Source organism: Hoplias malabaricus, chromosome 1 (genome assembly GCF_029633855.1).
Source record: "Hoplias malabaricus isolate fHopMal1 chromosome 1, fHopMal1.hap1, whole genome shotgun sequence".
Lineage (NCBI taxonomy): Eukaryota > Metazoa > Chordata > Actinopteri > Characiformes > Erythrinidae > Hoplias > Hoplias malabaricus.
The window spans coordinates 87,628,941-87,655,660 of NC_089800.1; the positions used below are offsets into that span (position 1 = coordinate 87,628,941).

Below are 26,720 nucleotides of genomic sequence, written 5' to 3' on the forward strand. Positions count from 1 at the left end.
GTGTTTGTCTGTGGCTCTTTTGTCTCAAATGCCGCACACCTGCTGTGGTGGGCTCAGGGGGAGGAGATAAATGTCAAACCTGAGGATTAAGAGCTGGACAAACGCGGGGAGCGTGAGTTTCAGTCTCAGATTCAGAGAGAGTTAATTACACTCCTCTGTTTATCAGCCACAGCGGCTCAGGCCCAGGAACGTCCCCCAGCTTCAGTGTTCAACTCTCTCCAGCAACTCACACAGCTGGCTCGCACTGTGGTCGGAACAGGACCCGTGCTTCATGCACCCTGGGGAGCGAGTGTTTGGTTTCAGAGCAAAACAGAAGGAAAGATGGATACATTTATCTCATACGCAGCTCCTCTCCCTGCGCTGGAGAGAGGCTCACAGCACTCAGAAGCACAGAAGCTGTTTGTGTCGAGGGGGTAAAGGATCCCACGGTGTTGTACAATGAAGAGAAATAGACTGCTATCATGTTAGCCACATTAGCATTTTCGTCATAGGATCGAATGTTAGTGTCAAAATATGTTAGCGTCTTTCTGAAAGTGAGTTATTCACACACAGATCATACACAGTTCCTCTCCCTGTGCTGGAGAGAGGCTCACAGCACTCAGAAGCACAGAAGCCCACCTCCTGTTTGTGTCACGAGGGGTAAAGGATCCCACAGTGTTGTACGATACTGCTATCGTGTTAGCCACATTAGCATTTTCGTCATAGGATCTAATGTCAGCGTGCACTATGAAGGGGGTATGGTGCTATTTGGGACACAGACGAACAGAGCTCTGCGACACAGATTAATGGGTCAGGGATCCACACTTATATTTCTTTCATTCTAACATCTAAAAGTGTTGAAAGAAACACAGTGCACAGTGGCTCAGCAGGTAGTGTCTCTGTCATAGCTCTAGCGTCCTGGAGGTTGTGGGTTCGAGTCCGGCTCCGGGTTACTGTCTGTGAGGAGTGTGGTGTGTTCTCCCTGTGTCTGTGTGGGTTTCCTCCGGGTGACTGTCTGTGAGGAGTGTGGTGTGTTCTCTCTGTGTCTGTGTGGGTTTCCTCCGGGTGACTGTCTGTGAGGAGTGTGGTGTGTTCTCCCTGTGTCTGCGTGGGTTTCCTCCGGGTGACTGTCTGTGAGGAGCGTGGTGTGTTCTCCGTGTGTCTGCGTGGGTTTCCTCCGGGTGACTGTCTGTGAGGAGTGTGGTGTGTTCTCCCTGTGTCTGCGTGGGTTTCCTCCGGGTGACTGTCTGTGAGGAGTGTGGTGTGTTCTCTCTGTGTCTGTGTGGGTTTCCTCCGGGTGACTGTCTGTGAGGAGTGTGGTGTGTTCTCCCTGTGTCTGCGTGGGTTTCCTCCGGGTGACTGTCTGTGAGGAGTGTGGTGTGTTCTCTCTGTGTCTGCGTGGGTTTCCTCCGGGTGACTGTCTGTGAGGAGTGTGTTGTGTTCTCCCTGTGTCGGCGTGGGTTTCCTCCCATGCTCAAAAAACAGTGGGCAATTCTAAAATCTCTGCACTTGACGTCAGAATCAGAACATAACCCTACCTCAGATCCTCAGCTCAGCTTCAACCAGCGTGTAGTGTTACATTTTAGACACAGAAAATATAACATAGTAGATGTTTATACATATTTATTGTTTCATTTCTCTAACACAAACAAAGGAAACTGGATAAAATGAGTCTTACTCGGCCAAAGATGGGAACGAGGTGATGTTCGCACATGGAGAACATGTCGATGTCCTTCACAATCACCATCTCATCATGATCTTCATCAAAGATCGCGTCATTCAGAACATCTGCAGAGAAACGACAAACAAACACGTGATTTTAATACAGAATTTTAAACTATAAGCCATGACAAAGACAACACACACACACACACACACACACACACAGGTTCATAACAGTTCTAATAAAGATTTGGATCAGTGTGAGCTACAGCCTCAGTCTCAGCTCATTCTCTAGTCTACAGCTTATAGATGTTTGTAAACATTTCAGAAGTGGGCGGGGCCATTATGAGGGGCGCTGGAGAAGAGGGAGGGGCTCTGCTGTGTCATCTGTTGTTGTAGAGAAATGCCCACGTGGTGAGGAGGCAGTGAATACAGTGAGAAAACGAGTGAGAGGACTCAGAGCACCAGTGTTGGACCGAAGGCTCGTAAAGTTGGTTACTGTGACTTGTCTCTGTACTTCGTGAGAGCGACACCTCGTCTGCACCTAAAGCAGAGTTGGACCTGAGGGGGGCGCTGTGGACAGAGGCAGAACTGACCACAGTGTCCATGTTTTAATACAAATGACTGTAGGTCTGAGTGTGGAGTTTCTCTTTCAGGAAACACTCCAGAGTCCTTCACTCACACACTCTTTCCACAGCACCTCCATGGTACCACTGTCTGCGGCTATCAGCCTGGATTAAAGAACCCGGAGCTCCCTAATGAATGGAGCAGCAGTGTAAGCTTCAGTGATGCTTTAGCCGATGCGTGGAACTGAGTGGAGTATAGTGAAAAGCACATGAAGAGTTAGTATCTAACAGCGTGAAGCTCAGTGCCGAGGTTCTGTAACTAGCTGAAAGAAGGTAATTAAATATAAGCCAATGCTCGTCCCGTCTCCAGCTTCATATCACTGTCCAAACACAGCTGTCTTTATCAAAGTCTGTGACAAGGCGCCCTCTTTCTCTCGCCTGCTTTTTAATTTCCTGGCTCCTATCTCTGTCCGGAGCAAAGTTTCCGTGGAAACCAGCCTCGGACTTGTTGCTCAAGGGCTGTGTGCGCCATTTGTGGAAACAGCGAACATATTGATCTGGACCCCCATTATCACTGTGATCAACACGACATCAAGTGCATCCAATAAACACCAGAAAACAAACCTTCAAATTAAAACCCTCCCACTGAAGCTGATAAGAACAAGGGAGCACTGCCCTCAGCCGAGGAATGGGATTAAACCAGCTCCTCTACGCCTTACAGTTTTACACAGATATACAGTACAGTACTGAGACGAGACGAGAAAAGAAGAGGAACCATGAGGAGAAGAGAGGAGAGGAACATTGAGAAGAGAAAAGACAAGAAGAGCAAAGAAAAGATGAAAAAAAGAAGACAAGAGGAGAAAAGGGGTAAAAGTGAGAAAATGAGAAGAGAATAGAACGGGAGAAAAGAGGAGAGAGGACGAGAACAGTGAGAACAAGGAGAAAGGGGAAGAGAAAACCAGATTGAAAAAATAAGAAGAGAAGAGAAGAGAAAATGAGAAAACATGAGGAGAAAGAGGAGAGGAAAAGAGGAGAGGAAATTGAGAAGAGAAAAGGGGAGAGGAAAAGAGCAAAGAAAAGAGGAAAAAAGAGAAGACAAGAGGAGAAAAGGGGTAAAAGTGAGAAAATGAGAAGAGGAGAGAGGAGGAGAAAAGTGTAAAGGAGAAAGGGGAAGAGAAAAAAGAAGAGGAAAATAGTGAAAGAAAAAATAAGAAGAGAAGAGAAAATGAGAAAACACGAGGAGAAAGAAGAGAGGAAAAGAAGAGAACAGAGACAATAGAGAAGGGAAGAGAAGAGAAGAAAGAGAATGCGAGAAGAAAAGTGAGAAAATGAGAAGAGCCCATTTTTGTTTCAGATCTGAGCACAACCACAATGGTGTGTTCTTCCTTGCACTGCGTGAAGAACAGCTCAGCGCTGGGTCTGAAAGGATGTGGAGGTGGAGAGAAAAAGCTCACACTGAGAAAAGGAAACACAAAAGAAGGAACAAAGAAGCTGCTGGTGTTCTCAGATCAGAGGACTGACCGCCCCAGAGCCCAGGCCTCAACATCACGAAAGGGTTTGGGTTTATGCAGTGTGTGTGTGTGTGTGTGTGTGTGTGTGTGTGTGTTTAAACCCGAGGCTTCTGTTTTAAGAGCAGTTCCAGTTAAATGTAAGAGTTCATTGGAACCTCAGCTGAACCCAACCTGAGGGCAGCAGCTGTTCAAGAGAGACCTCTGTCACTAAACACACACACACACACACACACACACACAACAAAAAGAACAGGAAATCAAATCAGCTTCTCCCTGAAGTCATCTCTCAACCCGTCACCGACGTCACAATCACTGCACACACTCAATTACACACACACACACACACACACCATAAATGCACGCTGGTCACCATGGAAACCCTTCAAATTGTGGGGATGTCAATGAGTGGGTCCTCAGCTCCCTCAAACGTATAAAACCCAACTCACGACGCCATCCACCCCTCCATCCTTCCATTCATCAGTGTGTCCATCTGTTTCCCACCGTTCACACACTGGTCCCAGCTTATTCCGTGTGAGTATGTAGTGACACATCAACAATACAGTAGCAATGGCTCACTTCCTTGGCCAGTTTTGGTCGGTGCTGACTCCTGCGCACCACAATGACCCCACAAGAGCCGCACCGAGACACACTGACCTCAGAGTCAGTAATAATGAGCTGAACCCTGGCTTTAAAAGGGGATATATATCAAAAAACATCCGTTGTTCAGTCCATGTGCACATTAATAATGTGGATCTGGAGCCCACCAACCCACAAACTGTTCAACAAGACCACCCAGTCAGTTTTCTTTGTGCTGCATTAATCAAGAACGGAGAAGAAAGAGAACAGAGTGAAAACGACTAAAAACCAGAGCTTCTGCTCCTCGCTCCTCACTGCTGTGCGCTCGGGGTCGGGGTGAACAGCGAGCGGCTCATTATCATTTAAAGGAACAGGTGCTGAAAGCGGGCGTTCTGAACAGGGGCTGTTTACACAGAGGGAGAACACTGCTGTGGGGCTCGTGGGGTTTGGACCAAAGCGGGTCACAGACGCTTCATTAAGAAACAGAACTGTGTTCTGCTGTGGAGACGAGGGAGAGTGTGTCATATTTAAAGCTCTGAGGGGAGAGCTTGTTGTTATTCGGGACAAAAAAAAAACAGCTCAGGCCAGAATCTGCCATTAACTGGACGTTCAAAGCGTTAGAAAAGTCGCCACTCTGCGGGAGGGAGGAACAGCTCATCCAGATGTAGCTAACACACTTCACACAGAAAGCCTGACATCATCAAAGACCAACTTCCCCTACACCAGCTCACCTCCTGAGTCAGTGAGGCCACTAATCTAAACCACACCAGACCAACAACAGTTAGTGGACACTAGCTCATTTCCTTTAAAACAAAGGGTATTTGCTGCAGTAGCAGCTTTTACTTTTCTGGTAAGGTTTCCATTAGAGCATTAGAGCGTACAGAGCCATTGCAGAGGGAGCACAGCAAGGCAGAGGAATACACACATCGTGCACCACGTCGTTTGTGAACCTTCCACTGTGAAGGTGATTTGTCAATTTATTCTGTTTATTCCTTCAGTAAGGAGTTTCAGTTTAGTGCGAAGTGCTATGTTTAAAATTAACCCCAGCCGAGTCTGGAAAGGAAAACGAACGAGAAATAGAAAAAGGGAATAGGGGAAAGAGGAAAAGAAATAGAAAAAAGGACCACAGAAAAGGGAAAGGGGAAAGAGAAAATAGGAAAAAGGGAATAGGGGAAAAAGGAAAAGAAATAGAAAAAAAGAAAAGGACCACAGAAAAGGGAAAGGGGAAAGAGAAAATAGGAAAAAGGGAATAGGGGAAAGAGGAAATAGGAAAAAGGGAATAGGGGAAAGAGGAAAAGAAATAGAAAAAAGGACCACAGAAAATGGAAAAGAGGAAAAAGGAAAAGAACAATGGAAAAGAGGGAAAAAAAGAAAAAAGAAAACAAAACAGTCATGTCTACAAAAGAGGGGCACTGCAGAAAAACATTGGGAACCCCTGCACCGAATGTTGAAACACTGCTGTGAGGATCTGATGGTATCTCCTAGATACTATAGTCAGGGTCCGACATTGGAGAATTAGTTCTGGATCAAACACCACTCCAACTCATCCTCTGAGCATTAGATGGAGCTAAATCACTCCACACTGAACACACTGAAGGCTTCATATTGACCCTGGTGACCTTCAGCTTTAGGACCTCATGCTCCAAAGGGTCCCCTTCTATCAGTCAGTGCTTTTCTGTGAACTGTTTGGGCACTGATTAAGGTCCGTGTGAACCCTAACCCTCATCCTGCCTTTTTTTCTGAAAGTGCAGGAATATGCTGAAGGATACAATGCCATTGTTTTCACGGTAAACGGTTGAATGTGGCTAATTGCTATGCTAACTGTGGATACAGTGACCTTTAACTGGCTTCAGAAGCGCTAGAGGAGCAGGAAAGTGTTTTTACCCCTAAATTTGATTCTGCTTTTAAACGTTCAACCGAGAAGACACGGTATTTAGCAGCCGTATGCTAACAGTGTGTTTAAATTAGCAAACAGGTTCTAGCATCAGCTCTGCACTTTACAGCTAACTTCTCCAACATCACGACTGATTCCCAAAGCCATTTTAGCCTATAATTACATCAGCAGTGTAAATCCTAAGTCTTTTTACTAGTAATTCAAGATCTCGCTAATGTAGTTTTTACTAGTAACGACTCCCATTTCAGATATCAGCTATGACATTTTTACTAGTAAGAATACAGACCTACATATTCATTATCTGTGACCCTTATCCAGTTCAGGGTCGCGGTGGGTCCAGAGCCTACCTGGAATCATTGGGCGCAAGGTGGGAATACACCCTGGAGGGGGCGCCAGTCCTTCACAGGGCAACACACACACTCACACACCTACGGACACTTTTGAGTCTCCAATCCACCTACCAACGTGTGTTTTTGGACCGTGGGAGGAAACCGGAGCTGTGTGACTGCGACACTACCTGCCGCACCACCGTGACGCCCCAGACATACATATCCATGCTAAAAATTCTGACTAGTCACATTGCCAGGAGGAAATATCTTTAATGTAATTCGGACTAAACATAATTCTCCATTGACTTGCATTGAATGTCACCCCCTCATTTCTGTAATTACATTTTTATTAATAAAAACTCCAATTAGAGATATGTGCAATTATAATTTTACTAGTACAAATGTAATGTCATTACATTTGTAACGTCACATTTTATGCGACAATATCACCATCGTAAGTGAATGGGTAATTACCATAGAAACACTATGCGAATTACAGATCATAGGTTCTTATTCCTAGAAAGGCATAAAGTATTTTATTATAATATTTCTTCTGAGCGATGCTTATTATTGGTGTCCTACTTTAGCTTTAACTCTAACGAGAACATTTCTTTCACTTAACGTTATTTTGACTAATTTTCAAAAGGTTAACACTGAAAAGAACAGTTCTCTAGCCGTTATTTGCTTCGATATTTTAGCAAATAATGATTTAGAGAGGTTATATTTTCCGTAAATTAAAATAAGACCATGGTATTAACGGAGGGTAAAGACGCATTAATAAAAAGGAGTTGTCGGTGCACTGATATGAGGGTTCTTTTTTAATAATACACTTACAATTGTGATATTGTCGAATAAAATGTTGGAAATATGCGACTATGTCACGAATTGCTCTCTCCTTTATATGTGACTGTATCACGAGTGAGTGTGAGACCGGGCTGCATACTACCACAAGTATAGAAAACATAAGATTTTAAGAACTGCTTTGGTTGTTGTAGTATGTGAAGCAAATTAATTTCTGGTTTGGGATGAAGCCAAGACGAGCTGTAGCATAAATCAGTGGTTCTGCTGCATTCCGTTACAACTGGGATGCCTCCACGTGTCAGATTTCCTACTCAGAAAGTCGTCAGAGCCTCACTAACCCTGAGTTAACGCTGCAGTATTATACTGTAGACACATAGAGAACACACGACACTCCTCACAGACAGTCACCCGGAGGAAACCCACGCAGACACAGAGAGAACACACCACACTCCTCACAGACAGTCACCCGGAGGAAACCCACGCAGACACAGGGAGAACACACCACACTCCTCACAGACAGTCACCCGGAGGAAACCCACGCAGACACAGAGAGAACACACCACACTCCTCACAGACAGTCACCCGGAGGAAACCCACGCAGACACAGGGAGAACACACCACACTCCTCACAGACAGTCACCCGGAGGAAACCCACGCAGACACAGGGAGAACACACCACACTCCTCACAGACAGTCACCCGGAGGAAACCCACGCAGACACAGGGGGAACACACCACACTCCTCACAGACAGTCACCCGGAGGAAACCCACACAGACACAGGGAGAACACACCACACTCCTCACAGACAGTCACCCGGAGGAAACCCACGCAGACACAGGGAGAACACACCACACTCCTCAAAGACAGTCACCCGGAGGAAACCCATGCAGACACAGAGAGAGCATACCACACTCCTCACAGACAGTCACCCGGAAGAAACCCACGCAGACACAGGGAGAACACACCACACTCCTCACAGACAGTCACCCGGAGGAAACCCACGCAGACACAGGGGGAACACACCACACTCCTCACAGACAGTCACCCGGAGGAAACCCACGCAGACACAGGGAGAACACACCACACTCCTCACAGTCACCTGGAGCAGGACTCAAACCCACAACCTCCAGGACCCTGGAGTTGTGACAGAGACACTACCTGCTGCTCCACTGTGCCGCCCTTTTAATAAATTTGATATAATTTTATTAAATAATGATACATTTTAAAAGCAAAAAATTCTGCTGCTTAACATCTAGTGTGACTGAAGCTAAAGGCTGTGTGTTAAAATGAACAAATCCCAATGAATCTGCAGACAGTAATCATCTGTGAACATTATTGTCCACGGCTTCTGTCCACAACACAACTCACACTCAGGACTTCAGGAGGTTAAAGCACTGATTCTTCTGTACATTTAACAAAGCCGTTTTTCAGGTTGGTGCTTGTATGTCAGTCGTTATTTTACTCAAGTGACACTAAGACATTTCCTGGAGCATGGATTGAGAATACTCTCCAGGACCGTACGTAATTCACTAATGTATTTTTTAAAAACCTGTGTGTAAGTCTATTTGCACTGAGAGGGTGGTAAAGAAAGAAGCCAATCACGCCAGAGCTGAGATGTCCTCCTTTCAAATATTCCTTTGTCACTATTATGTCACTGTGATAACGAGCGCTGTGTGCTCACTGTGTTGTATCTGCTTTAAGGGGCAATGATCAGCGAGGGCAATGACTCCACACAAAGTTAATGCAGGTGAGGGTTTTCTTTTTCTTTTTTAAGAGGAATTGTAAAGACTCTCTGCCCCGAAGCCAGGTCCAGATGTTGAGTTTAGGGAGGTAGAACTGAAAAGGGGGCAGCACCCTGCCTCCACCACTTACAACACAGCTGTAAACTGAGCATTTGCACAGCCTCCATCTGGAGGACAATCACACACAATGTTCTAGAGCCGTCAAACGGCCAGTTATAGACCCGTGATGATGATGATGATGATGAGGGTGTATTGGAGAATAATGGGGAAATCATTTCCCTGAGTGTAGTCTTCGCAATCATAAAGGAAACAGTCAAGAAACACACAGAATGACAGAAACACTGCAGGAAGTGAAGAAGAAAACAAAGGGAGCGTACACACACACACACACACACACAAAACACACACGGAATGAGGAACATCTAATGCCATTTTTCTTTTCTTTTGAATTGGACGCCTCTTACTAGAATTCCCAAAGTGATGCAACGCTGCTTTATCCGTCCTGTGCTTCTTTACTAGAAAGCTGTGCAGCTTGAGTGCATTTGAAAGCACTGGTATTTAAGCTTCCAGTAACAGCTGAGCATGAGGATGGGAACATTCTACACTCACTGGCCATTTTATCGGCTCCACTGCTAACAGACCGTAGTCCATCTGTTGCTCTGCATACTATGTTAGCCCCCTTTTACCCTGTTCGTAAACACTCAGGACCCCCACAGGGCAGGTGTGATGTGGTGGTGGATCATTCTCAGCGCTGCAGTGACACTGACGTGGTGGTGGTGTGTTAGTGTGTGTTGTGCTGGTGTAGAGTGAATCAGACACAGCAGTGCTGCTGGAGTTTTTAAACCCCTCAGTGTCTGGACTGAGAACAGTCCACCGACCAAAAACATCCAGCCGACAGCGTCCTGTGTCACTGATGAAGGACTAGAGGACGAGCGACACACACTGTGCAGCGACAGATGAGCTACTGTCTCTGACTCTACATCTACAAGGTGGACCAACGAGGGAGGAGTGTCTCACAGAGTGGACAGAGAGTGGACACAAGGCATTTAAAAACTCCAGCAGCACTGCTGTGTCTGATCCACTCTACACCAGCACAACACACACTAACACACCACCACCACGTCTGTGTCACTGCAGCGCTGAGAATGATCCACCACCACATCACATCTGCTCTGTGGGGGTCCTGAGGGCTAAAGAACAGGGGAAAGGGGGCTAACAAAGTATGCAGAGCAAGAGTCGGTATGGTGTGAGTGTAGAATCAAAAAGCTTTTTAATGCTGTGGTTGATCAGTGTTTATAGCCATGTTCACATAGTCTTTTAGTTAGTCAGCAGAGTAGTGTAAACAGCTGCTGACAATCCATAACTGGGACCAGGCTGCAGACACACAGGCTAAACCGACCGTCTGCGAACTGCCTAGAGGTGTCACCTAGATTCTGCTATATTGAGACTGTGTCTTTCCCCCAAATTAAATGTAGAAGTAGAAAAACAAAGTCAGTCTGTTTCAACAACCTAATCAATATTAAATCATGTATATATGACAGCAGCAACACCTCAGAACTAAAATTTGGGTTGTTCAATACAAGATCACTAAACTCAAAAGCAGTAATCGTAAATGATATCATAAGTGAACATAAATTCAACGTTTTCTGTCTCACAGAAACGTGGGTTAGACCAAATGAATATTCAGCACTAAATGAAGCCACAGATTATAATTATGTGCATAGCCCAAGATTATCAGGCAAAGGAGGTGGAGTATGTGTAATTTGCCAAAACACCTTAGACATCAGTCTTAAACAATGTGACACCTTTGCTTCTTTTGAGGTTCTTTCCACCATTATTACAAATCTGGACACAAAAAAGGACGCATTTTTATTATGTAACATTTACAGACCAGCAGGGCCTTACTCAGAATTTCTTAAATAATTCAGTGGTTTTGCTGCAAACCTAGCTGTGTGCAATCATAAAGTTATAATTGTAGGAGATTTCAATATCCATTTTGAGAAGGCAGATGACCCACTAAACAAGGCATTTACTTCAATCCTAGACTCTATTGGTATTATTCAAAATGCAACAGGGCCTACACACTACTGCAGTCACACTTTAGACTTAGTTTTGACACTAGGTCTTAACGTAGACAAAGTTAATATCTTACCACAAACCTCAGCATTCTTCTACCATTACCTAATTTCATATGAACTACGTCTTAGCCATAATATATGTACATCCCCTCGCTGTTCTACAAAGCATGTAATAAAACCATCTACCATCCTACAATTTATAGAAAACCTCCCAGAACTATCAACCCCAGTTACCACTCCATCAGACCCAATGGAGCTAGAGGTACTAACTGACTACTTAGAAAATACCTGTCGATCTACGTACCCAAAGCTTTTCAACTAGCAGTTATTAAACCCCTGATCAAGAAACCAAATCTTGATGTTAGCACATTGTCTAGTTACAGGCCTATTTCTAATCTGCCATTTCTGTGCAAGATCTTAGAAAAAGCCGTGGCCCAACAACTTAGCTCATATCTACATAAGAATCATATATATGAAAAATTCTAATCTGGATTCAGGCCACATCATAGCACTGAGACAGCTCTAGTCAAGACAACAAATGATCTTCTTCTTGCCTCTGATCAAGGCCACCTATCCCTGTTAGTGCTTCTTGACATCAGCGCAGCTTTCGATATGACAGACCACAATATTCTCCTAGAATGGTTAGAAAACATGGTTGGATTCACAGTTACAGCCCTATTATGATACATGTTAACGCTTGGCACAGTTATAAGAAACCATGACATTAACTTTCACTGTTACACAGATGACACACAAATGTACATATCAGCCAAGTCCGATGACAAACAAAGATTAAAGAAAATAGAGGATTGTGTAACAGACGTGAAAGGCTGGATGTTGCGTAACATCCTCCTTCTAAACAACAACAAAACAGAGGTCCTGCTTCTGGGTCCAAAGGTGGCAAGAAATAAATGATCATATTTAATTTTAAATCTCGCTGACTTTCCAGTTAAACCTGTTTCAGCAGCAAAAAATCTTGGCATCATAATTTACCCAAATATATCATTTCATCAACACATGGGCAGTATCACTAGGACATCTTTACATCTTCGCAACATCGCCAAGATTAGAAATCGCCAAGATTTAGAAACTCAAAAGCACTCATTGTAAATGATATTATAAGTGATCATAAATTTGACATTTTCTGTCTCACAGAAACGTGGGTTAGACCAAATGAATATTCAGCACTAAATGAAGCCACCCCTCTAGATTATAATTATGAGCATAGCCCAAGATTATCAGGCAAAGGAGGTGGAGTATGTGTAAATTGCCAAAATACCTTAGACATCAGTCTTAAACAATGTGACACCTTTGCTTCTTTTGAGGTTCTCTTCACCATTATTACAAATCCGGTCACAAAAAAGGACGCATTTTTATCATGTAACAAATGTAGATTAAGTTAATATCTTACCGCAAATCTCAGCAATCTCTGACCATTACCTAATTTCATTTGAATTACATCTTAGCCATAATATATGTACATCCCCTCGCTGTTCTACAAAGCATATAATAAAACCACCTACCGTCCTACAGTTTATAGAAAACCTCCCACAACTATCAACCCCAGTTACCACTCCATCAGACCCAACGGAGCTAGAGGTACTAACTGACTACTTAGAAAATACCTGTCGATCTACTTTAGAAAATGTGGCACCACTTAAAAGAAAAAGTATGAGACAGAAAAAGCTCGCACCATGGTACAATGATAAAACCCGTACTTTAAAACAAACATCACGGAAACTAGAGCGGAAATGGCAATCAACCAAGCTGTAGGTGTTCCATTCTGCCTGGAAGGACAGCCTTAGAGTATAGAAATGCCCTCACTAAAGCTCGCTCAGCATATCTGACCTCGCTGATCTACAATATTAAAAATAATCCGAGAGCAATGTTTAGTGTGTTTTCTAGAATTACAAAAAATCAAGCAGGTTCTGAACAACAAATTCTGGCAACTCTCACCAGTAAAGTCTTCATGGACTTTTTGAATAATAAAACTGAGAATATTAGACAACAAAATCAACCCACAGTTTTAAATCTGACCTGGCTGCCACCCGATGTGAATGATATAAAACATAATGTAATTGTAAAAGAAAGACTTGAAACCTTTTACCCACTCCCACATTTAGAACTAGAGAAGATGATCACCTCTGCAAACTGTACAACTTGCACACTTGATTCAATTGCCACAAAATTACTTAAAGAAGTACTACCAGCTATTATCAATCCTCTTTTAACTTTAGGAAACTCATCCCTTAGCCTGGGCCATGTCACAATATAACACATAACTGATCATCATACCACAACACTACACCCCAACACTAACCATAACTCAACATACTCCAACACTAAAGCTTAATACATGATGTAACTCAATGCTTGAAATGAATATAATAAATCTATAACAATCTCTTCTTCTTGTCTAAACTCCAGGTTTACATTGCAAAACAAAACAAAACAAAAAAAAATAACATGACATTTGATACCTTATCCCCAAAGTTGAACTCCATTATAATAGAAGCCATATTCACTTCAGAACATGTATTAGTTAATAATAATTTTGGTAACCCAGTGTTGTTGGGTTACCACATATTGTTACTTTCAGAACAACACTAATTTTAATTTTGTTAACTTTGTTAATTTAACAAGACTATTTATATTAGTACATTCCTCAAGAAATTTGAACACAATGCAAAGGTTGTCTGAAATTAAAAGATGGAGATTTTTGCACAGCAACAATAGTAAACATTTTTTTAATAATGTAACTTGATTATAGCTGTGATTATAACATTATTGTTCTTTGCCTGGTGTCGTGTCTGCTTCTCTCCTTGTTCTTGCCCTGTGTCTGTCTCAGGTTATTTCCCTGTTCCCTTATAAGACCTGATATCTATATATATTTTCTCCTGATTCTAGTCTTTTCATGTCCTTGTCTCCTTACCTGTGCTCTTTCTTGTTTTCTCTTATGTCTTTCATTCTCTTTTCCCTGTTCCCTGAGAAAAGTTTAAAGCTTTTAAACTAGCAGTTATTTAACTGCCAAGATTAGAATTGCCTTATCCCTGCAGGATGCAGAAACATTGGTACATGCCTTTATTACTTCAAGGCTTGACTACTGTAACACACTACTGTCAGGACGCACCAGCAGAAGTCTAAGTAAACTTCAACTAGTTCAAAATGCTGCAGCCAGGGTCCTCACTAAAACTCAAAGATTTGAACATATCAGTCCAGTTCTATCATCACTTCATTGCCTGCCCATTTAATTCCGCATCGATTACAGAATTCTGTTATTAACATATAAAGCTCTACATGGGCTCGCTCCTGAATACCTTCAGGACACTGTTTCCTATTATGAGCCTCCAACATTACTCAGATCACAGAGTACTGGACTTTAATAGTTCCCAGAATTCAGAAGGCCTCAGCTGGGGGAAGAGCTTTTTCTTATAAAGCCCCCAACTCTGGAATGATCTTCTAGAAAATGTTCTGGACTCAGACACAATCGCAGTTTTCAAATCTAGGCTAAAAACTCATTAGTTTAGTTCATCTTTTGGTAGCTAATGCTCCCCCATAGATAAAGGCGGCAGATCCGGGGGGTCCATGGACACAGGGAATTATAGTAAATTGAGACGTTGGTGTCGTCCGCCGTTTCACGCCATCACTCGGTGGAGCAGAGGGATGCCAGTGTTTCCGGATGCTCCCGTGTCTGTGTGTCCTTCTGGTTCCTCTCCTTTTAGTTAAAGCTGTCATAGTCAGATCTGCCAGAGTAATTAGCCACACTCTGGAAATGTTCACATTCTCTGCTTTACATTCATCCAAACAGATCACAACTAACTCCATCCCTCTACCTTTTTCTGAGTAAACGCCCACCTGTCCGTCTGGACACTGATGGATGAGTGTCGAGCTCCTGCTCCACGCTTCAGACCAGCTGCCCACGTGCCTTGGAGCTGCCCAAGTGCCTTGGAGCTGTCCCTACACTGAAGTTCTCACAGACTAACTATCACCAGTAGATTGACCAGAGGAGGGTAGGTCCCCCGTGTGTGCCTTGTTTCCTCCCAAGGTTTCTTCCTCAGCTGAGGGTGTTTTTTCTTGCCACTGTTGCCCTTGGCCTCACTCTCCTGAGGATTCTTACATTTTTTATAAAAACTTTGTCTTTACTGGAATTCGTAGAAGCTGCTTTGTGACAACATCAGTTCTAAAAAGCGCTAAACAAATAATTTTGATTTGATGTTCAGTGACTATCAGCAAGTTACTTATATGAGACAGTGGTAATTTACTGTTACAGGACACTTCATCTTTATCTTGACTTACTAAATGTCTATATATTGTGTCAGAGCCGTGTTTGCACAGTTCAGTTAAGTTCTTGAACTAAACACAGCCTGGAGCCGTGGACCCACCTATGATCTTCTCCTGGTAGCCCTTAGTGAAGAACTGCATGGCGGTGGCGGCTCTCCACGGGGTCTTCAGTAAGCCCTGTCTCTGGGGGTCTTCCCCGAGCCCCCGCAGGATGGTGCTGTAGGCGGCGGCGATGCTGGGGAGACTCATCTCGTTATCCTCCACGCTCCTGGTGCGCTCCTCTTTCCAGCTCTCCATCACCGCGGAGCTCGGTTTGACCCCTCCGCCCGAACAAGAGGAGGAGGAGGAGGAGGACGAAGAAGAAGGGGCTTCACCTGTTGCATCCCTCCACTTTCTGCCCCTCTCTCCGCCCCCCTCGCAGTGTCCGTTCAGCGCAGCCTCGCTGACCACAGCCGCCTGCTTTTCGCTCTGCTTCACCTTCGATCGCTCCATGCTGAGGAGAGAAGGAGAGAGAGAGAGAGAGAGAGAGTCTGTCTGGTGGAGTCCGGTGTAAAAACAGTGGGCTCTTCACTCTCTCTTTCTCTGTTAAACTCAACTCTGAGAGCACGCTCTGGGGCTTTATAAACATTCGGATAATTCCTCACAACGCCATTGGTCGAGAGGGCTGGGGTGACGTCACGGCGTCGTAAGAGGATGATGCTTTTGCTTTTTCATTCTTTCCCACCCGTACTCGGGCACGAAGCCACGCCCCTACAGCGCAGACTCGAACGTGATTGGCCAGTCGCATTCCGCCTCCTGCGTTGGGATTGGCTAGTGACGTAGTAGGCCATCCTCACAGGCTGGAGAAGTAATAATATATTATATTGTAACATACTGTACTATATATGATTTATAGTGCGTATTGTATTAAATATCAGCATATTACTGTTACATTCAACTCCACTAAATAATATTGTAATACATTATATTCCATCCATTTTCTATTACACAGATTATTATACATTAATAATAACACACCTGACCATGTGGAACAAAAAACCTGTATCTCCGTGTTTGTGGATGTTTAGTTTCTACATCATTTGAATATTTCATGACGAATCGACCAATAGAAATGCTCCAAAATTACTCTGAATCATATCTTTTTACACTGACTTCCATTGAAAGTTAAGGGATGTTTCCCCCTGCTCCTGTAAAGTTACTATGTTGGAGACACGTCTTTCACACAAAAAGCAATGAAATATATAAAGCACATTAAGCCATTAGCATAAAGAACACCCATGTTTTGTGCAAAACCTTCCCTGAAGAACAGTGGATGTTTTAGCCTCTGCACTAATGCCCCTTCTGTCAGATTAGGATGACCAACGACTCATACAGGTGACGCTAGCAGCTGGTCTCACACCTTTAGTGAGACAGAGTACAGTGCACAGTGACTCCAGAGGGTGTGTCCACCTACGAGACCTGGGGGCTGTTCCACATTTCTGAGTTGAGAAGTGTCCAATAGGAAAGTACCTCAGTGCTTTTCTAGCTAAAGTGAGAAATCCTGCATTGTGGACAAACCTGCTGCTGTAAAATGTATTCTGAAGCTCTTGAAGTGACATGAATCAATTCTATTTGAGGAGGAGGAACACTACTAGCCAATCACAGCGCAGGATTGTGGGACACCAAGTAGGAGGCAAGTCTAGTGTGACTTCAAGTGCTGGCTTGAGTGGATCAGACACAGCAGTGACACTGACGTGGTGGTGTGTTAGTGTGTGTTGTGCTGGTGTAGAGTGGATCAGACACAGCAGTGCTGCTGGAGTTTTTAAACCCTGGGTCCACTCTCTGTCCACTCTGTGAGACACTCCTCCCTCGTTGGTCCACCTTGTAGATGTAGAGTCAGAGACAGTAGCTCATCTGTTGCTGCAGTGTGTCGGTCGGGTTAAAAAGTAGACAACAGTCTGTAAGTGTAATGGACAGTGTAGAAACAAGGAGGTGATTTTAAAGTGAAGGCCTATGGCGTAAGGTTAAAACACTGTGGGAACCTCTGACTTAGACACTAGGACAGTTCAGTAAGGGAATTTTGAAAAGCTCAATATGGTCATAAGAGCAAATAGTTTATTACTGAGTTGAACAGTTCACAAAAATATGTACAAAACATCCGAGAAAGGAAGTGACAGGTCATTAATGTATATCCCTCACACAGTTTATCTTCTTTAACATGGTATTGTTCATAACACAGACTTCTGCAATGCTTCATTTTACTGAGGACAGAAGGTACCACAGAACAATCAGAACCAGGCTTTCTTTCTGGGCTCGAAACACGTGTAATGTATTTATTTATTTTAAAAAATTCTATTAAAAAAAAACAAAAAATGAAAATACAAACTTCAAGCTGAGAGTTAGTTTTTGTTGAAGGCGAACGCAGAGAGCTTAGCCGAAGTGTTCAGAGGCTTTTTCTTCTTGGCACTGCTCTCGTCCACCTCCATCTCTCCGTCCACCTCTTTATTCTCCCCCTCCCGTTTCTCCTCCTCCTCCTCCTCTGGCCTCTTTCTTTTCTTCAGGTCTGCTCTGTCTCCTGATCCTCCCTTCGCTCTCTCCGTCCACTTCTGCTCAGGAGATAAAGGGATAGTAAAATGTCAGTGTGAGCGAGGCTGGATTTAAAAAAGGTCTGTGTTTCCAGTTCTGTCCAATACAGTGTCTTTCCAGGGGACAGGGGAAAACATTGTCAGTTGTAGGAGGCTCCTGAAGTCATTTGGAGCATTTCTATTGGTTGTTGGATACTATGAAATCAACATTAAGAACCCTCTGCATGAACAAATCTTTTTCTGAGAAATCCTATATTCATTTTATTTACTGGTGTTGATATCATACGCAAACAGCTGCCTGTTTTTATACTCACTCAGTCACAACTGTGGGCAATTTCACACAGTAACTTCTACCAACGTGTGTTTGGACTGTGGGAGGAAACCCACGCAGACACAGGGAGAACACACCACACTCCTCACAGACAGTCACCCGGAGGAAACCCACGCAGACACAGGGAGAACACACCACACTCCTCACAGACAGTCACCCGGAGGAAACCCACGCAGACACAGGGAGAACACACCACACTCCTCACAGACAGCCACCCAGAGGAAACCCACGCAGACACAGAGAGAACACACCACACTCCTCACAGACAGCCACCCGGAGGAAACCCACGCAGACACAGGGAGAACACACCACACTCCTCACAGACAGCCACCCGGAGTAAACCTACGCAGACACAGGGAGAACACACCACACTCTCAAATGTGCGCATGAATACAGTTATTTAATTTATAGAAAATAACCTTCTTAATAAATCAGTAAGGATTATGTGGTGATTTGCATTCAAATTATATATAATACAGCTGCAGGGTCCCGAGGTTATGGGTTTAAATCCCGCCTCCCAGTAGATTTCCTCCCACAATCCAGAAACACACTGGTATGTGTGAGTGAACGTGTGAGCGTGTGTCGCCCTGCTAGAAAATGGCGCCCCCTCCAGGGTGTGTTCCTGCCTCGCGCCCTGTGATTCCGGGTAGGCTCCGGACCCACCGCCGCCCTGAACTGGAAAAGCACTTTTTATTTGAAACGTGAGAAAGTACAGAGTCTTTTAAAGTCTCTCCAAGTTTAGTTACTGTTTCCTACTGAAAATTAGTTCATGTTTGACCTTTTTTGACAAACCACAACTTAATAAACTTTCTCCTTCAGTCAATCTCCTGATTCCAATCAAATTAGAAAACACCACCCCCATCTTCCCACTCTTCCAAAGTTATCATTTCCTCACGGCACCGCGTTTATATTTAGAGCAGAAACAACGTAAACGCGAGGCTCGGCCGTGGTCAGGGGCTAATTGTTATTGACAGAAAGCAGCTGGTACCCATCGAAACACCATCGCTTCCTCAGAACAAAAGCGCTGGACATTAAGGGGGCTGAGGGATGAGTCACCAAACTCGTCTCACTTATGAACGCATTAGCCCTCTCCACACGTTCACCATCATCCCTCCGTCCGTGTCCGTCCCCCCTGCCGCCTCCACTCATTCATCTCTGAAACAGCCCCCTCTTCATTAACATCAGATCAATGAGTTCAGCCTTCGGCCCCCGGGCCACGTCTCCAGAGCAACAGTGTGAAGAAGTACAGAGCGCGCAACACACACCAGTGCAACACAAGCACATGCCAGTTCCACACTAACACACACTTAAACCAACACAAACCCACCAGTTCCACACAAATACACACACATTCAAACCAATACAAACACACACACACCACAAAATACAAAAATAAACCTACACATACCAAAACCACTAATCCCCAACACACACACACACACACACACATTTACCCTGCTTATACACAACATCATGATGAGGAGTCAGATCCCAGCTAAAAGAATATATTATTTCCCAAGGGGTCTTACATGTGTAAGTGTCTAAATTTAATAAGCCCCACTGGGACACACACACACACACACACACACACAAAATGCAAAGATGTGTTTGCAAACAATGCAAAAATGAAACGTGTCTTGTTTCTCTTCTTTTATTAAAAAGGTTTGTCCCAGAATTGTATGAAAACCAAATCAAACTCACTTCATATCTGGAGAGTGTGTGTGTGTGTGTGTGTGTATTCTACTCTTCTGAAGTGTTCGTTCAGTTTACAAACACACACAGACAAACCATCTCACATCTACACACTCAGACACCCGCATACACCTAAACTAAACACACACTCAGAGGTACACACGCCAATAACATACACAAAAGATGGATAAAGGTCTTCCAATAATATCATAATATAAAATGAATTATTAAGACCTGGGTCGCCACGTCATGAAGTTAATACCTTTATAATTAATTTACTTTAGAAACCCTCAAGTCTTTTACATCAGTTCACTCCCAGAGTACACTCCCTTACAATCCGCCCTCATCAGGGACAGCCCCTCGGAAACTTCAGAGTAATTTACAGTGTTTGCGAGAGCGTCTCTGCAGAATTAAGAGCAAATTAAAAAGGATTAAACACTATTTGTAAACATAACTAAAAGAGTAAACGCGTGGCTCTGAATGAACTTCACGCTTTTATTTCCCTCCGATATAAACCCGAGCAGACGGCGCCGAAGGCCACAGAACTGCAAAGCTTTCCCACCGCCTGTGAGGAGGAAATGGCAGAGAGCGTCTGATATGAAAAACCTGACATTTCAGCGTCTGGAAACGTTGTGAGGGAAGTATTATTCAGAACTCATAACTACAGCTGAGGAGAGAGGAACCCTTCAGTGTTTATACCGACTACTAATGTTAGTGAGCAACAAAGCTGGATATTCACTCATTAACTCAAGCTGTAAATGGGCTCCAGAGGGACACGGTGGTCTAAGCACATTGCTAAGCTCCATCATTAGAAGACCACTGCCCCTTTCTCACACGCATGGTGATCCAGAAATGTTCCGGAGTGTACCCGCAGGAGCTGTGTGTGAACGCAAATATCCGCAACTTTTGTCCTGGATGGGACGGACCCATTTCCTTCAAATCTCTCCGCTCACGATGCTAGCTAACATGGGAGTCTGTTAGACGATGTGACAGATCTGGACAGTTTGCATTCTCCTCTGGTGAATTCGCCTGTTCAGTGGGAAGGTAGCTAAACAAGTAGGACTAGAAAATAGTTTAAAATTGGCCATTTAACATCTGTAAATAACTGAGTAACACAGTGGCCTTTAAAACTATACCTCATTTTCATACCATATTTCACCACTAAGTCAATAAGAGAACAGCTCCTGAGCCAATGGTTGTCTTTGTGGTTTAGAGCTGAGGTCCCTCCACTGGCCAGAAGCTAAATACCTTTATAGGGTTAAAATTTAATTAAGCAATTAAAAAAGGGACAATTATTGCAGATTCCTGCTTGATCCAAATCACTGCACTGGAATCAGAATTCCAAAAATTCCCAAAGTTTTGACATTAAATGGACGGAGAAATGATGTAAAAGCTTCCAATTATATATTTATTGAACTCTACTCTTTTAAAAACACTTCTTTAACTCTACCTTTGTAATGATTAATACTAGTAAGAGCTCTTTCACCCGTCTTAGCCCATCTTACCAGTCTCTCGTCTGCTGACAGGGTGCGGAAGCGGCCCATAGCCTCTTTAATGATCTCCGTCTCTTCCAGGTCAGGGTCATCAGCCAAGATGCTTTTCCTGTTCTCCTCCAGCCACAGCTGGAAACCTGTCTTCGGCCTGAGAGGAGAAAACACACACACACAAACCCCAGATGAGGTCATAAATCACTGGACCTGATAAACAACTGCTGTGGCTCTGCAACGTGTTCTTGGTAATCAGCGTGTATGTACATGTCCTGCTCTCAGCACAGAAAGCTACTACCTACTGCTTTTCTATAACCAGTGATCTGATTGGCTGTTATTGCTGGAAGGCGGGACTTTGATCTCGTCCCTCGGGCTGTTTTAACTGGCCCCAGGACAGCGGCGTCTGGACCCTGCCCTGTGTGTCACTCAGTGGAGTCAAACGCTCATCATTATGCACAGATCTGATTGGCTGTGGAGCCTCACGTGTGATATGCAGAAGCACGTGTGATTGGTCTGTGAGTTTCCTGGAGCGCTAAACCTGCACCGTAACGACTAGAAGAGTCACACCGCTTCAAACACACACACTGTTCAAAAGTAAACAGCTCTTAATAGTTTATCAGCTACAGGTCCAGGTCGGCGCCGCGGTTGGGCTATTGGTGACCCCCGTCCTAGGTCACGTATTCAGGTTCTGTATGTACAAAACCGTGTATTAGACGACTAGTGCTAAGTGTTTTCCCTGTGATTGCTGTACTGTTGTGAATCATGCTTCAGTTTCAGAAAAACGCAGTAAACAGATGGTACCACTGTTTTAATAAAAAATACAAATATTAACATTTAAAAAGGAAATTAAATGTAAAAATCCCCATTAATGCCTCAGAGTTCAAGGCTGGTATCCAAAGTGAGGATATCTGTACTCAATTCCTGCACACACTGCTCACAGTACTAGTGACCACTAGTGTCTTTCAAGTGATGTGCCAGGTCTGGGCAGTTTGCCTTCTCCTCTGGTGTGTTAAGCCTTAGCAGTTCAAAAAAAGTAGATGGTCAGATACAGTGAAGGGTGCAATTGGCAATACTGACTAAATATGACTAATATTTAAGGAGAAAATACTTCTAAATCAATGCTGTCGGACAGCTCCACATGCCACAGGAGAGCACAGACCGCCCGGACAGACCACCACAACTCTCCTCACTAGGACTCCAGACTTTGAATGGCAGAGGCACCGGTGATCCCTTAATGACAGGTGCAACACTAAGACGACTGCACCACTCAAAGCCCCCATCTCTTATTATTTAAATGACAGCAGCCGAGCCCCACCCCTACCTTGTGTTCTCTACATTATCGCCCCCTGCTGATGGAGGGGTCTCAAAACTCTGTTTCTCCGCTTCTTTCGCTGGTTCCTTCTCCTCAATCTTCTTCGCGGCTCCTTTGTTCACACTCATCTGCAGCAGAGTGGCCTGGGCCTAAAAACACAAAACCACACACACTCGTTCTCATTCCTCTTTCCTATAATTCTGAAAACACTACAGTGAAAAATTCACAGTCAACTGACCAAAAAAACTTGGAATAAATAATTGCTGCTATATTGGAGGCAAAGATTTTTTCCAACAGCAGCGTGTTCCTTAAGGGGTTACAGTAACAGCCTTCTGTTCTTTAAAAAGTAAATCTGAAATTGTCATTTTACGGCATCTCTGCATTTAACCCATCTGTGGTCAGGGAACACACACAGACAGACAGACACAGACACACACAGACAGACACAGAGACAGACACACACAGAGACACACACAGGCAGAGAGACAGAGACACACACAGACAGAGAGACAGAGACACACACAGACAGAGAGACAGACAGACACACACACAGACAGAGACAGACAGACAGAGACAGACAGACAGACAGAGACAGACAGACAGACAGACAGACAGACAGACAGAGACAGACAGAGACAGACAGACAGACAGACAGACAGACAGACAGACAGTCAGACAGACAGAGACAGACAGAGACAGACAGAGACAGACAGACAGAGACAGACAGACAGACAGACAGACAGAGACAGACAGACAGACAGAGACAGACAAACAGAGACAAAGACACAGACAGAGACAGACAGACAGAGACAGACAGACAGACAGAGACAGACAGACAGACAGAGACAGACAGACAGACACAGACAGACAGACAGACAGACAGACACAGACAGAGACAGACAGACAGACAGACAGAGACAGACAGAGACAGACAGACAGAGACAGACAGACAGAGACAGACAGACACACAGAGACAGACACACAGAGACAGACACACAGAGACAGACACACACAGACAGACACACACAGACAGACACACACAGACAGACACACACAGACAGACACACACAGACAGACACACACAGACAGACACACACAGACAGACACACACAGACAGACACACACAGACAGACACACACAGACAGACACACACAGACAGACAGACACACACAGACAGACAGACACACACAGACAGACAGACACACACAGACAGACAGACACACACAGACAGACAGACACACACAGACAGACAGACACACACAGACAGACAGAGACACAGAGACAGACACACAGAGACAGACACACAGAGACAGACACACAGAGACAGACACACAGAGACAGACACACAGAGACAGACACACAGAGACAGACACACAGAGACAGACACACAGAGACAGACAGACAGAGACAGACAGACACACACAGACAGACAGAGACACACACACAGAGACAGACAGACAGAGACACCCTCCCAGTACCCATAATTTTCCTACAGGTCATAGGAATTGAACCAACAACCTTTCAGTCCTAAGCCCTCTTCTCTAACCATTAGCTGCTTCATCATCTTGACGGGTCAGGAGCCTCCCTGAAATCATCGGGCACAAGGTAGCATCGAATCCTGCACAGGGCACCAACCCATCACAGCATCTCACACTCACCCAGTCATTCATACACAGTTAATCCACCTACCAACTGTGGGAGTAAACCCACACAGACACAGGGAGAACACACCACCACTCTGAGGTCTGGATGGACCCCAGGAGCTGCGTGATAGTGACACGGCGGGTTTCACCTCTCGAGTGCTCTTTAGAAGTCTTTTTGTTTTATTTTCTACGAGGCCTGCACAAGGCAAACACATTTTATTGTAGATTTGGTTTTTCGTTTCTCTGATTATTGACATGATGTCTCTATAATCACAGGGTCAGCCGCAGCTGGCAGAGAGGACCATGATCCTGAGACAGATCCCACAAATAACAGCGAGAAGAAATACCCACGACGCCAACATCCACAGCCGCATCTCTCTTTCGAAATGGATTTCAGATAACAGCATCGTGTCTGACAGGCGGAAGTGAGTTTCATGGAAGCAGCCAGGCAGAGAGACCCGCAGGGGTGTGTGTGTGTGAGTATGCATGATTGAATTGCAGTGTGTGAGGGCGTTTACACATATGCAAGTCCAAGGTTTTGTTCCTTACATGGTGTACATCTGATCCGATAAGTTTTGCATTCACACTGCAATTTAGAGAGTGGTTTATAGGACTTTCCTCTCGTCATCGCAGAGAATAGGGTTAGTCTCCTCACACTTAACACTCCTTTATAGAGGGCTGTGCATCTGAACAAACAGATTCTAGCACTTATTCGTGGCTCAGATCAAGATATACCTTGTGTAAGACACAAACGTACATCACATAAGCAGTGCTGATCCTACTGATTCATTCATTCATTATCTGTAACCCTTATCCAATTCAGGGTCGCGGTGGGTCCAGAGCCTACCTGGAATCACTGGGCGCAAGGCAGGAATACACCCTGGAGGGGGCGCCAGTCCTTCACAGGGCAACACAGACACACACACACATTCACTCACACACTCACACCTACAGACACTTTTATGTCGCCAATCCACCTACCAACGTGTGTTTTTGGACTGTGGGAGGAAACCGGAGCACCCGGAGGAAACCCACACCACACTCCTCACAGACAGTCACCCGGAGGAAACCCACGCAGACACAGGGAGAACACACCACACTCCTCACAGACAGTCACCCGGAGGAAACCCACGCAGACACAGAGAGAACACACCACACTCTGGGTGACTGTCTGTGAGGAGTGTGGTGTGTTCTCCGTGTCTGTGTGGGTTTCCTCCGGGTGCTCCGGCTTCCTCCCACAGTCCAAAAAACACACACTGGTAGGTGAAGGACACAAAAGTGTCCGTAGGTGTGAGTGTGTGAGTGAATGTGTGTGTGTGTTGCCCTGTGAAGGACTGGCGCCCCCTCCAGGGTGTATTCCTGCCTTGCGCCCAATGATTTCAGGTAGACTCTGGACCCACTGCGACCCTGAACTGGATAAGGGTTACAGACAATGAATTAATTAATAATTCTGATTCTAATTCTAAAAGTGTGTGTGTGTGAAGTAGTACCTTGCTCCGAGGTTTAGGAGCCAGAGGTTTCAGCACAGGAGTTTTGCTCTGCTTTGAAGAGCCGGTCAGTAGAGACGGTTTCCTGCTGGACGAGGTCATGGTGTCAAGGACATTAGCGACTCTGGGCTGACCTGCAGGAGAACCGGACCACTTTCCTGCTCCAGAGACCTAGCCGTTAATATAAGGACAAAAGTTAGTTCTGGCAATCATAAAAAAAAAATAAAAAAACTAGTGTTTTAAACTGCCACATTCAGACTGCACCTGGAGCTCTGTTTATAACCAGTGTGGTCACCTGTGGTCAAACGTTTATTTGCTATAAATAACAATTCTGCAGATTCATGTCCTGCTTTGCTGGAACTTTTGGATTCCATGGATTCAACCACCAACCACTGATTAAAAAATTCCACGAGTACACCAGAATTAGTCATTTAAAGTGTTCATTTGTCCCCCCTTATACTACATTGCATTAGTTTTATACATATTCTCACCTTAAAAGGGTTCACACGGCCTTCTTTACTGACTGAGGAGGAAAATCACAAAATAATTAGTTTGAGTAATATGAGTACACAGACCCCTAAGTGCTGATACACTACATACACAACGTCTGAAGACACCCTTTAAAGGTTAAGCAGCAGCTCTATGAAAATGTCAAACAAATAAATACAGTGGTTGAGTTCCTAACTTGTGTTTATTGATCGTCAGAAAACATGTTATTTCTTACTAATTGAAGGAATAAGGTTTAAAAGACCGTTGTCCCCCCCCCCCTGCACTTAATTTAATG

At 44.4% G+C, this 26,720-nt stretch overlaps 2 protein-coding genes across 5 annotated transcripts in view; both read right to left on the bottom strand.

Annotated features, from left to right (window-relative positions):
* gch1 (GTP cyclohydrolase 1) overlaps nt 1–15,993 on the bottom strand; it is a 23,352-nt gene extending 7,359 nt beyond the window's left edge. Inside the window, exons 1-2 of the mRNA XM_066685766.1 lie at nt 15,522–15,993; nt 1,658–1,767 (exon numbers count right to left, since the gene is read on the bottom strand). Coding sequence (XP_066541863.1) covers nt 1,658–1,767; nt 15,522–15,912 — 501 coding nt within the window. The 5' untranslated portion in view covers nt 15,913–15,993. The remainder of the gene's footprint in view (nt 1–1,657; nt 1,768–15,521) is intronic.
* Nucleotides 15,994–17,473: 1,480 nt separating this feature from the next.
* wdhd1 (WD repeat and HMG-box DNA binding protein 1) overlaps nt 17,474–26,720 on the bottom strand; it is a 33,407-nt gene continuing 24,160 nt past the window's right edge. For 3 of the 4 annotated variants that reach the window (XM_066675942.1, XM_066675940.1, XM_066675939.1), the window contains exons 22-26: nt 26,428–26,459; nt 25,940–26,107; nt 22,816–22,955; nt 21,513–21,648; nt 17,474–18,005 (exon numbers count right to left, since the gene is read on the bottom strand). In XM_066675942.1, coding sequence (XP_066532039.1) covers nt 17,799–18,005; nt 21,513–21,648; nt 22,816–22,955; nt 25,940–26,107; nt 26,428–26,459 — 683 coding nt within the window. In that variant the 3' untranslated portion in view covers nt 17,474–17,798. Of the gene's footprint in view, nt 18,006–18,566; nt 18,658–21,512; nt 21,649–22,815; nt 22,956–25,939; nt 26,108–26,427; nt 26,460–26,720 lie in introns of all 4 variants that reach the window. The other variant, XM_066675941.1, reaches the window with a different exon arrangement.